Raw genomic sequence first — 12,854 nt, forward strand, 5'->3', positions numbered from 1 at the left:
TAATAAAATGTTTTTAAAATTAGTTAAAGTACAGTTAAAGGTATTTTTCAAGTATAAATAAATGATATCTACATTTGAGCATAGTAGTATACTGCAAGTGCAAAAATAATATATAAATAAAGTATAAGTAAAAATTATAAGTATAAGTAAAATTTACTACTTGTATAAAAATAGTAAACTACTAGTATACTTTTAAGTTACCTTGTAGTACAGATGCATTACAAATGAAAAACCTAGTTGTGTGCTTAAAGTTTACTACTGTTACACTTATAGTACACTTAAACATATACTAAAAGTGGGCCACTTTAGTCCCAAGCAATATTGAAATAGTACACTTACAAGTTTACTACAAGTATACATTGATATTAATATACTACATAAAGTATACTTAAAAATATACTTGAACATTACTTGAGTGTACTTTATAAAATTAACTTGAAGAATACTTCTTTTTCGTAAGTGGTTGATTAGACTTAAACTCTGCAGGACTGTCTCTCCAGGAGCAGGGTTGGCTACCCCTGATTTATACAATGCCCTGTTCATGCCCTGTTCACTCGGCGGCCATATTTGCAAAGCCTACGGGCAGCTATTTTGGTCATCCAAGACCAAGTCCTAATACAATATTACCCATCATTATATCTGCCATTTTGAATTTTGTTACAAGCCAACTGTTTTGGACTCTTTAATCACATACTACCCAAATTTGTGTCATATAATGTTGAGACAGTGGCAGTAAAAGTTATTCACAGATATATATTGTTTTAGTATTCCCAAGTTATATTTCTTGTTTATGTTTTTGTTTTTCTAATAGAGCCACATGGTTTCATGGGAACTGGAGTCCGAGGAGGAGGATTGATTTCTCCATTGCAGCATCCATACTCCTCTGCTTTTGAAAGACCAGTTCCTCCTGCCCACACTTTCAACCCACCTCAGCCAGTTAACAAATCTTGTTCTGATGGGTAAATGTTGTTATCTGACCACCGTCCCTTTTTCAAATCCAAAATATGGTAAAACATTAGAATAATGGTCTGTCATAGGAAGCACTGCAGGACAAATGGGTAGTGCTACATTAACACTTCAGCTACTACTATTAAATAATATGGCAACAATATTAACTAATCAGTAAGTAATAACAAATTTATGACTTAATCATAAAGAATTAACATTAATTACTAATCACAACATTAACATGTGCCTGAGATGTGAGCAAATTTGTCTTTTTTACTCTAAACAAGGTGCTAAAATGCATCTCTAATTACATAGTTCCTCAACAACTACACTACAACAAATATGTGTCTTTATTTGTTTGGGTGAAATGTATCTATTTTCTTTTATGTACTAACACTTTCTCTTTTTATCTCTTTTATTTTCAAACAGTTTTGGCAGTCAGCCTGCCTTTCCATCATTTCCATCTGAGCCCATCCGGGCTTCTCTCTTTCCAGACACCTTTACTTACCTTAACCCTGATGAGGCCACTGTTAACATCATGGGTGTTCATCATGTTCCAGGAAGCCCCAACACACTCCACCGTACGGTGGCCACTAATACACCGCCAAGCCCTGCCCTTCAACGTAGGCTTGGTGGTCAGAGCAGCCCTGCTTTGGGGCGACGTATACCAACAGCCAGTGGCAGCAGTGAACCATCCACTCCCAACAGTCCTCTTTTGGGTCGCAATGGCAAATTCATCCCGCCAAGTCCTGTGCTAGACCGTCACCCCTCACCTGCTCCAGTTGCCTCTAGCCCAGATCACAAAGCTCCATCTAGGGGCCAGGCCACTCCAGATGAGAGACATGGGGCACAGTCCAGGCAAAGCACCACTTCTATGGTTCAGCCTGGACCTCCTACGCCCACATTTTCCCTAGAGCAATCCTGTAGCCCCTCACTATTCTTGCCCCTGGACATAAGAGCGGGATCCATTGCAGGAAATTCTGAAAGTTTTCCAGCAGACAGCACAGAAAGTAGGAAAGCTCCAACTCCTACACAGTTGCCACTGCAAGGACCTGAAATCACCTCAATATATGGTAAGATAAGAAATCCAGCTAGGAACCATGTAAATGAAATCACTAAAATAAACAGATGTGTTCTTATTTGATAAACTATTCAGCAAACCATTTATTCTTTTCAGCCGATGGACCTCCAGATATTAGATTGAATATCAGATTTGTACAAGATACATCCAAATATTGGTACAAACCAGAAATCTCCAGGGAACAAGGTGAGAGATTTAATATCAGTTTTCAATATTCTCTGAATCCGTGTAGAGTGGAGCCAAACCCTTCTGTCACAGGAGCGGCCATATCAAAACTCAGGGGTGGGCAACTCCGGCTCTCGAGATCAGAGCCTGCAGAGCTAATGCTGCCTTCACATGCTATTGGAAATTTCGTAAATATGAGTTTACTAGTCGGAAATTGGACATGAACGCCCTCTCAAGTGGTAATTACTAATTGGAAACTCTCGTTATATCCATCAGGCACATTTTATTAAGTATAATATTTAAATACTCCTAGTGTTTGATTTAAGCCTATTGATAATTGTTTTGGGAGATTTTTCATTTTGATTGATATTTACAACAACAACAAACAAAAAAACACTCTAACAGTGCAGCATTCCACTTATCAACATTAATTTACATGTATTAGATACTATTTGTGTTTTTCTTTTTTCTTTCTGTTGGTCTAACATCTGGTTTATGGTGTTAAAATAACATTTCCCCAAGAAAAAGGCAAGTATGAATCTGGCAACCTCCATGATTCCTAATTCTTTCAAACAACAAAGCATTTGAACGCAACAAACATTGATTGGGATTGGTGGTAAACTCTGCAGGGAAGTGGATCTCAAGGACTAGAAATGCCCAGCCCTGTCAAAGCCCCATTTTTGTCATTACAGAAGATTTTTTGTTTACTGTGTTTTGCCTTTACAGGAAGTATAACTGACTGGTGACACATTTTCTTATTTGTATGTTTCAGCCATTTGTATTCTTAAAGATCGTGAACCAGGAGCATTTGTCATTCGAGACAGTAACTCGTTCAGAGGAGCATATGGTTTGGCCATGAAAGTGGCCTCTCCCCCTCCAATGATGCAGCAGAACAAGAAAGGTAAAATAACTCTGCTTGTCATAATTTCAGTCATCACTGAACAGACCTTCCTCCTCATTTATCTTTTGTTCTTACCTTGAAGTTGGAGACATCACAAATGAGTTGGTACGACACTTCTTGATTGAAACCAGTGCCAAGGGTGTGAGACTTAAGGGTTGTCCAAATGAACCATACTTCGGTAATAATGAATTCCAACAGAGTTTGTATTTCTGTCTGCTGTCCATTGCACTGACTTAAATTGGTACCTTAGTGGTTTGAATACTATGTCTGTAGTACTCTACCTATCAACTTGTTTGTGTACTGTAACTTGTTTTTTGTGCGTTTATGTGTGTCTTTACAGGGTGTCTGTCTGCTCTCGTATATCAACATGCCATCACACCTCTGGCTCTTCCATGCAAGCTTATGATTCCTACAAGAGGTGAGCATGCCATTGTCACCCCATTCCTGCAGCCTCTGTAATTGACCTCTTCTCAGTGGATGGTGGTATTGTTTGTGTTCCCTAAACTGGCTGTTTTTTCACTCGGTGTCAATTTGTATTTCATCAAATCAGTCTTTGGTTTTTGAGTCTTTGTGTCTTACTTTTATTTGTGAACAGATCCAAATGAAGAGGCCTTAGAGTTAGCAACACCAACTTGTTCAACCATGGATTTATTAAAGCAGGGAGCAGGTGAGTCTCTCTCTTTCTGTTTCTGTTTCACTTCCTTTATTGCTCTCTATATATCTTATTTTTCTCCTAATTTTTGTCAATTTCCTACCACTTCAGGACCTCCTAAACCTACTGAAGATTTTTATGGTAAATATGGCACATCATATCCTAGGTTTGCATGCAATTTTTATATTAACTGCTGGCTATGAACTTCATCTACAGTACTTTCACCATGTGCACCTGAAACCGGTCCTGAAATAAGGGGATAGCAGCTGACTTGACTGTCAAACCACCACAGCCATCTGAATTGATTTTGTATTTAAAACACAAACAGAATGTTAATAACAATTTAAATAAATAAAAATAAAATAAAAAAAGCTTAATATCAAAAATAGTAGTCCAATGTGTAGCAGTCTGGTGTGGCCATCAGTCACTTTAAGTACTACAGTGCATCTTATCCTAATGGATTGCACTAGATTTGTCATTTTTTGCAGTGAGTTGTTACCACACTCTTCCACCAAGGAACGTGCAGGTTCTCAAACACCTCTGGGGGGACATATGGTTACACGTGGTTTGGCAAAAAAATTTTTGCTGAGTTTATATTTAGTATCTTTCACCCAGAGGTGTAAAGTCCAGGGGTCAGAAAGTAAAAGCCCTGCCATATGTTTATTGCCATATGAACTCAACCAGCTGATTTCACTAATTAGTTCTATCTCCTGGCTGAAATACTGTGCTAATTAGCAAATCCAGGTGATTGGAACAAAATACTGAGGATGACATTTACTTTCTGATCCTGGACTTTACACCTCTGCCTTTACCTCAGTTTATATATATATATATATATATATATATATATTTTTTTTTTTTTTTTTTGCATGATACTGTTTTGGTGTTGTTTGAGAGAAACAAGTTTCAGGATTCAGCCTCTATTTTACACTTATTTTATCTTTTTCCCTTAGCATGTAATGTTTTGTACATAAACTCTGTGGATATGGAATCTCTGACCGGTCCTCAGGCTGTGGCCAAAGCCATCACTGAAACGCTTGCTGCCAAATCTACTCCTATGGCAACCATTGTCCATTTCAAAGTGTCCATACAGGGCATCACACTCACCGACAATCAGAGGAAGTGAGTGGATTTAATAGGATTCATTTATAAACTGTTGTCTTGAATCAAGCATGTGTCCTTTGTATAACCAAACTTATTTTTCCTTGAAGGATTTTTTTCAGACGTCATTACCCAATTCACATCATAACATACTGCAATTTGGACCCACAAGAAAGAAAGTGAGTGTTTTGGTTAGATATTTTAGTTGACTTTTCTGCATTGGTAAGATATTTTAGTTGTCTTTTCTGCATGATCCATGTACATTTCATCATTTCAGAAATATATTTGACATTAAATTCAATGAGATCCTCTGGTTCATTGTTCCCTTACGAAGGGAACTCAACGATGCGTCCATCGACGCCATGGGAACGCCCCCAGCGTGACTGCGTCTGAAGCATCTATGTCAACTAGTCCAATGGAAAGAATGAGCGTCACGGGCGGGTGACGTCATGACCAGGATATGATAAAAGCACATCCGGTGCAAACCGGCATTAGCTTCTGTTGCCTCAGCAAGCGATCTGTGTCAAACTGTCTGTTATATTTACTGTTGTCTGTCTGATATATATATTTATGGAAACTAAACAATTGCACAAACTCTGTGTTCTCCCTGCTCGCGCTATTTAACGAGTAGGGACACACACGAGCTTTGTGTGATGGGTTTGGGAGTAGAGCATGCGGTATCAGCCTCCGAGGGGGCTGATTGCCAACATTGTGAGAAGCTTTCGCTTCGCATGCTCCGCTCCCGCCTGTCACTTTTCGAGGAAAGTGGCCGGGCTCGCAATTCTCAGGGTGACAGGTCCCGCGTCTGCCGAGGCAGCGCGGAGAATGCATTCCTGTGGATCGCGAATAGGATCTCTTTACGGGGTTGGAGACGGGTCCGCGGATCTTATCTCCTCCCTTTCCACGAGGGATCCAGTGCTCTCTCGCCGGTCTCGGAAGCCCGCGCTGCGGTCTCTTCCGCCCGGGGAGAGAGAGAAATCAATGCTTCAGTGCTCTACCTCCGAGGAGGTAGATATGCTGGGCATTGAAAGTGACACAATCATGGGGGAAGTGAATTTGCCATCTCTTTCCCCAGCGTATGAGAAATATATATAGCCTATATATATATATATATATGATAGTTTATATATTATATATAAAATAAAGTGAATATATATAAAAAATATATATAAAAATAATAAGCTGGTGGAAGTGTTTACTAAGGCTGTAGATAAATTAAATATTTATGGCCAGCAGAAATAAGGGGGCACTCGTCCTAAAAATAAAATAGATTAAACGAGTTTCCTTCCCTCTGTTTTTCCACCTCCATCACGGGGCCTTCCATTTTTCCCGATCTGCACAGCGAGCTGTCTAGATCATGGAAAAAGCCTTACTCCTCTTGTCTTTTAGCCCCCACATTCATGTATATTCAGATATTTGGGGGTTAAGAGGGTATGGCTATGGGGCAATACCCCGGGTAGAACAGACGCTTGCGAGCTATCTGTCTCCCGGTTCAGTATTGTACCTGAAGGCGTCGGCTTCTCTCACTAAACCATTAAAGAAAACTATTTTTTAATCTAGTGGGAAAAGCATATATGGCAGTGGGTCTAGCATGGGCCTGCTTGCACACCATAGCAGTGCTACAAGCATATCAGGCTGACCTGCTGCGGTATTTGGACAGAAGTGAGGGAGTTTGGCCCGATGGGGTTTGAGAACTCCGTAGGGCCACAGATTTATCTCTCAGGGATGGCAGCCCTTGTGGTCACTGAGAGACACCTCTGGCTCAATTTGATGGGAATCATAGAGAAAGATACAAGATAATCTCTCCCTCGCTATGTCCAACCCCCTGGGGCTGCTGGGCGTGAGCAGCTCCAGCCGTCTAGTTTCTCATACACAACACAGCAGCCAAAGCCTTCAAAGCAGAAGCCGGATCCGAGGACCGTTCTTCACGCTGAGAAGGCTGCGGCTCAAAAGAAAAAAAGGTCCTGATGTTCACGCATCAGGCCTGTGAGGACAGCCCCGACCGAAGTGGAGCGGTGTACACCTCATTTTACGGTGCCCGTTCCATTTCGGGGTCCTCACGAGACCGTTCTGCCAACCCTGCCACCCTCGGTGCTTCAGGGCGCAGCGGTCTCCAGCGAGTCGCTGATGCTATGCTGCGGCACAGCATCGGTTTCGCGCCCTCTGAGGGGGGCCTTAGAGCGGCCAGTTCAGGTAGTTCCTGCCATTATGTTTCAGGCTCCGGAATTGGCTGTCTCGATAACACCAGAGACCAGCCTCGAGAGGCTGGTTCCCTTAGTAAATTTTCTGGCAGCGTGGAAGCTTCTGCCGAATATTTCTCATTGGGTCCTGCAGATTGTAGAGAAAGGATACAGAATCCAGTTTGGTTGCATTGCGTCGGGTCTTTACAGTCGTTATCTCATTGTTCCAAAAAAGGATGGAGAGCTGCGTCACATACTAGATCTTGGTCTGTTGGAGTGTTTGGTGCTGGAACTCAATTCCAAAATGCTGACACTCAAACAGATCGTGACTCAAATCAGATCCGAGGACTGGTTTGTCACGATAGATCTAAAAGACGCATACTTCCATATCTCCATCCTCCCTCAGCACAGGAGGTTCCTGAGGTTTTCTTTGGGGCAAAGAACACCAGTATCAGGCACTTCCTTTCGGTCTAGCTCTATCACCCCGCACATTCACGAAGCGTGTAGACGCAGCTCTGGCCCCGCCAGGCTGCAGTGCATATGCATTCTGAATTGCATAGATGACTGGCTGATTCTAGCGGAATCAGAACAGTTAGCGGTTCGGCACCGAGGTGTCGTTCTCGCTCCTATGCAGATGTTGGGGTTGAGGCTCAATGCCAAGAAGAGTGTGCTTTCTCCAGTACAGAGAACCACTTTCCTTGGTGTGGTATGGGATTCAGTGACGATGCGGGCCACTCTGTCGCCCGTTCGTGTAGCTGCTATCCTAACAGCCACAAAAGAGCTGAGGCTAGGCCAGTCACGCACTGTAAAACAGTTAGAGAGACTGTTGGGTCTTGTGACAGCAGCGTTCAACGGGCTAACTTTTGGCCTGCTGTACATGAGACCTTTACAGTGGTGGCTCAGGACCAGAGGGTTCTCCCCGAGGGGAAACCCACTTCGTATGATCAAGATCACGCGGCGGTGTCTCCGCACCTTGGTTATATGGAGGAAACACTGGTTCTTAACCCAGGGTCCGGTGTTGGGAGCTCTTTGCCATCGAGTTGTGATCTCGACAGATGCTTCCCTCACCGGCTGGGGAGCGGTATTGGAAGGCCGCTCAGCTCAGGGCTTGTGGAGGAGTCATCATCTCTCTTGGCACATGAATTGCCTAGAGATGATGGTCGTCTTCAATGCGTTGAGACATCTCCTCCCAGACCTGAGGGGCCATCATGTGTTGTTCTGGAACAGTGACTGTTAGGCCTCAGGGCAGCAGCGTCCAATGTGATACCCTTTGACCTGCTGTACGTGAGACCTTTACAGAGGTGGCTCAGGACCAGAGGGTTCTCCCTGAGGGGAAACCCACTCCTTACGATCAAGATCACGCGGCAGTATCCCCGCGCCTTGGTTATATGGAGGAAACTCTGGTTCTTGACCCACAGACAACACGTTGGTGGCCTCTTATTTTGGTCCCTCAAGAAATTACGCTGTCTGAGGGCAGTGTATATTCCGGGGGGGGCCAGAATATTGGAGCAGACACCCTGTCGAGGCAGGGGCTGAGGCCAGGGGACTCCACCCCGAGGCGGTGGAGCAAATATGGGAGTTTTACGGCCAGGCAGAAGTGGATTTGTTCTCGTCTCAGCATACGACGCACTGTCCACTCTGGTTATCCCTCACTCAACCAGTCCCCTCGGGGCTGGATGCTATGGTGCAGACGTGGCCGAGGCTACGTCTGTACGCATTTCCCTCCGTTGCTCTGCTCCCAGGAGTTCTGGAGTGAATCCGCCAGGATGGAATAAGCCTATTTAGTAGCACCACCCTGGCCGAGCTGAATTTGGTTTGCGGACCTAATTTTTCTCCTCGACGGACCTCCCTTGGAGGTCCCGATCAGGAGAGACCTTCTGTCTCAGGCAGGGGATGCAATATTGCACCCCCGGCAGGGGATTTGGGAACTGTGGGTTTGGCCTCTGAGGGGGCCCAACTCATAGAGAGTGGTCTCTCAACCGAGGTTGTTTAGACCATTCTAAGCTCCAGAGCTCCCGCTACGAGGAAACTATATTCACTATTTCGAGAGTTTTTCACTTCTTGGTGTTACCAGCGTCAGTGGGATCCGGTTAACTGTTCAGTAAACACAGTATTCGAGTTTCTGCAAGAACGCTTTGTATCAGGTCTATGTCCTTCCACGCTTAAGGTATAATATGTGTGGCGGCCATTGCGGCTTTCCACGCCCTGGTGGGTAGTACATTTTTGGGTCGAGACCCCCTGATCACTCGTTTCCTTCGTGGCACTTTGAGGCTGAGGCATGCAACTTGCACTAAGGTGCTGGCTTGGGACCTTGCAATAGTTCTAGAAGGCCTACCTGGGGCTCCCTTCGAGCCCTTAGATTTGGTCTCAGAGAAGTTCCTTTCTTTTAAGACTATTTTCTGCTAGCTATTTCGTCCCTATAAGAGTCAGACCTTCAGGCCCTTTCGGTCCCCACCTGCCTTGAGTGCACCGGGATGGCCAAGGCAATCTTACCCGAAACATGGATATGTTCCAAAGGTGCCTACCATTATTCCGAGGCCTATTGTGCTGCAGGTTTCTGTCCTCCCCCATTTTTCGGACCAGGAAAAGCTGAACCTCTTGTGCCAGTGCGAGCACTGGACACTTATGTTCATCGGACTTCTCTGTCGAGAAAATCCAACCTATTGAGCATATAGATAGTCGAGACTATTCTTCTTGCTTGTGAGTCTTCTGGCCAACCATTTGGTGGTCAGGGCTCATTCCACTAGGAGTATGGCTTCTAAGCGTATTATCTGGAGTTCTCTCCAAGACGTTTGTGATGCGGCGGGCTGGTCCTCACCGCTCACATTCATGAGGTTTTACAGCTTGGACCTGGATGCTGCCCCAGGATCCCAGGTGCTTGGTGCAGTGTGACAACAGGCTGACACTCAGGCATTTGAAAGTCTGGCGCTTTGGGTATTCTCGTTCCCATGGCGTCGATGGACGCATCGTTGAGTTCCCTTCGTAAGGGAACGTCTCAGGTTACTATTGTAACCATAGTTCCCTGAGAACAGGGAACGAGACGATGCGTCACCCTGCCATACTTCCTGCATCCCTGTGATCGGCTTGCTTCGGCAATTTTCGAAGCTAATGCCGGTTTGCACCGGATGTGCTTTTATCATATCCTGGTCATGACGTCACCCGCCCGTGACGCTCATTCTTTCCATTGGACTAGTTGACATAGATGCTTCAGACGCAGTCACGCTGGGGGCGTTCCCATGGCGTCGATGGACGCACCGTCTCGTTCCCTGTTCTCAGGGAACTATGGTTACAATAGTAACCTGAGACGATTTCTTACAGGTGGAACAAAGCAGAGGGTGGGGTAGCAAAGTGAGTATGCCACTTTGAATCATTGTCAAAAATTTGATTAAAGAGAGAAATATATTGCTCTAACAAATATTTACTCTGGTTTATAATGCAGACTGTTTGGGTTTGTGGCTCGAAAACAAGGCAGCACAACTGATAATGTGAGTCACCTGTTTGCTGAGCTGGAACCAGACCAACCTGCTTCAGACATTATCCGTTTTGTCTCCAACGTCATGCTGAACACTCAGAAACCTTGAGTGCCTGCCCAGCAACCATCTTGATTTCTCCATACGAGTCTGAATTTTCTCACCAAAGAGGATTTGGTTATTCGTATCTTATTTTTCCAGAGTGGATTATTCTTTTTACATACTGTATTACTTTATTTTTGTTGAATAACTTTGGGGGTTAGGCTCTTACTCTTTCTTCTTTATGAAGATTGAAAATTATGCTGTTTTTTTAGTAAAGATCTTGCTGAAAAGCAGATTAAGAGTGTGCCAGGGTTAAGGTAGTAAGTGTATATGGCAGTGAAAAAGATAGTCCCTCTGGCCTTTATCAGGAGGCAGAACTTTACAAAAAAATATTTCGATAAAAATAACATTATTGTGATTGAACAACCAAAGGTAGAAAAAAAGAAGAGGAAAAATAAAAAAGATAAGACCAGACAAGTCAAAAACTCTTTCTGTGTCCTCATATGAAAAGTATGAAGATTTTGCATGTAGATAAGTCCTTTTCTCTGAATTTAGAAGACTTTAGTTTGCTCTGCTGTTACTCAGAAAAGGGGGGGGGGAGTGGTCCAAAAAATGACAAAAAAAAAAAATCACCTTGCCCCCAGGCTTGCCAAATTGATTACCATAAAAAGACTTTCTACACTTGCCTGTGGACATGGAACTAGCAACTACACTGCAGTCACTGGAAACTTTCTGCTGAGTTATCCATATGGATAGTAAAGATCCCACTGGCTCTACCCACAATGTCCTGGCTGTGGTAGTACTGTAGATGTTTAGCTTTTTTCTGAACTGTGCTCAACATCCCATTCACAGCTTTGCCCCAGTCAGTGACAAATATACAACAACATTTTGTTGCATACTATTTGAGTGCATGGGTAAGTCCATTTTGTACTTGTCAAAAATGTATTATGACAAACCATGACATTTATTGAATATTTATTTTTGTTGCAGTATTACTCATAACTAATATTTAAAATAGTGTGTAGTCTACAGAAAAGAAAAAACTCTACTTAAAAGATAAAAAATGAATTATTTAGCTAAAATGTCAAAATCAGGTTTTGAGAAGCTCTTGATGTAAAATGTATGTTACAGTTTTTGTCTTTATTTGAATGTGTACACTGTGTCATTGTTAGGTGTTTTAGAATGAAAAGGCATGAATGTGAAAGAAATTGAGAAAAGAGTATTTTAGATTAAAAAAAACACCAATACACATATAAATTTGCCATGAGTGCTGCCATTATTTGTGTGAATCAAACACCTCCTGCAATTGATATGGATTATGTTATTGGTCAAAGGGAGGTCAGTTATTTGCAGTTGTCTATGGAAATGTAAAAGAGGCAATGTAATGTGTTTGCCATAAGAAAATGGAATTTCATGTAATGCACTGTCCATCCTGTCAGTAACTAGGTTGTTATAGGATGTTCCTTCTCTGTTCACCATCATTAAGTGCTTTATAATCATAGATGGGGCAAAAGAGATTGAATATAATAAATTATCTAAATTAATTGATAGGATGTTTTGTTATAGATTTCTCTATAACAAGAGGCAATGACGGTACAAGTAAACTCTGAGTTAAGTACGCCATTGGTAGAAAGTCAAAGCAGTTAAAATGGGTTAGCAGTGTTTAATAATTAATGTAAGGTTTTACTGTTTTTCAAAGTGAGTTCTAGCTGCAACTGCAATGTTCCATTGTTTTAAGGAGAGTGATCATGGATGAAGTGCGAGGAACTGTGGAGTTTACAGTCATTTTGTCTATTTTCAAATGGTCATCATGTGCAGTTGAAAATAAAAACTAAAATCATAAAGTGAACAACTTTTAGTTGTATCTATTTTCATGAATTTTGGGGTTGGTGAATGCTGACCATGTTTAAATACATTGATAGAAAAATCCAGTGTATTGTGATTAAACGGAAAGTTATGCTGTAATTTTGTGGAATTACAATGCAGTTTAGTAGCTTACTAATAACAGGGTTTTGGACTCGAGTCGCATGACTAGGACTTGATTCCCAAATTTGATGACTTGTTGCAACTCAACTTGACATAATCAAAGATGAATTGCGACTCGACTTTGACAACAATGACTCGCGACTTGACTCGGACTAAATCATTGGGATCACTCCAGCACATCAGCTAAGTCACTATTGACATATCTGAAGGATAGAACGCCCTCTTGCTCTGGGCTATAAACCAGAACAACCCTCCTGCACTATTCCACATGTACCAGATGTGGGCCAGAACTGGGCAGACACTATGTTGCTGTCTGGGAACATTTTGA

The 12,854-nt window shown here is 42.7% G+C and overlaps 1 protein-coding gene across 3 annotated transcripts in view; it reads left to right on the forward strand.

Annotated features, from left to right (window-relative positions):
* tns1a (tensin 1a) overlaps positions 1-12,389 on the forward strand; it is a 320,369-nt gene extending 307,980 nt beyond the window's left edge. For all 3 annotated transcript variants that reach the window (XM_077199181.1, XM_077199182.1, XM_077199179.1), the window contains 12 exons: positions 812-959; positions 1,378-2,021; positions 2,126-2,215; positions 2,967-3,095; positions 3,178-3,273; positions 3,436-3,513; positions 3,691-3,762; positions 3,859-3,888; positions 4,701-4,869; positions 4,959-5,027; positions 10,347-10,376; positions 10,468-12,389. In XM_077199181.1, the coding sequence (XP_077055296.1) occupies positions 812-959; positions 1,378-2,021; positions 2,126-2,215; positions 2,967-3,095; positions 3,178-3,273; positions 3,436-3,513; positions 3,691-3,762; positions 3,859-3,888; positions 4,701-4,869; positions 4,959-5,027; positions 10,347-10,376; positions 10,468-10,609 (1,697 nt within the window). In that variant the 3' untranslated portion in view covers positions 10,610-12,389. The remainder of the gene's footprint in view (positions 1-811; positions 960-1,377; positions 2,022-2,125; positions 2,216-2,966; positions 3,096-3,177; positions 3,274-3,435; positions 3,514-3,690; positions 3,763-3,858; positions 3,889-4,700; positions 4,870-4,958; positions 5,028-10,346; positions 10,377-10,467) is intronic.
* The last annotated feature ends 465 nt before the right edge of the window (positions 12,390-12,854 follow it).

This window comes from Siphateles boraxobius, unplaced genomic scaffold (genome assembly GCF_051911475.1).
Source record: "Siphateles boraxobius isolate OS27281-9 unplaced genomic scaffold, OSU_SipBor_1 41, whole genome shotgun sequence".
In the NCBI taxonomy this organism is placed as follows: Eukaryota; Metazoa; Chordata; class Actinopteri; order Cypriniformes; family Leuciscidae; genus Siphateles; species Siphateles boraxobius.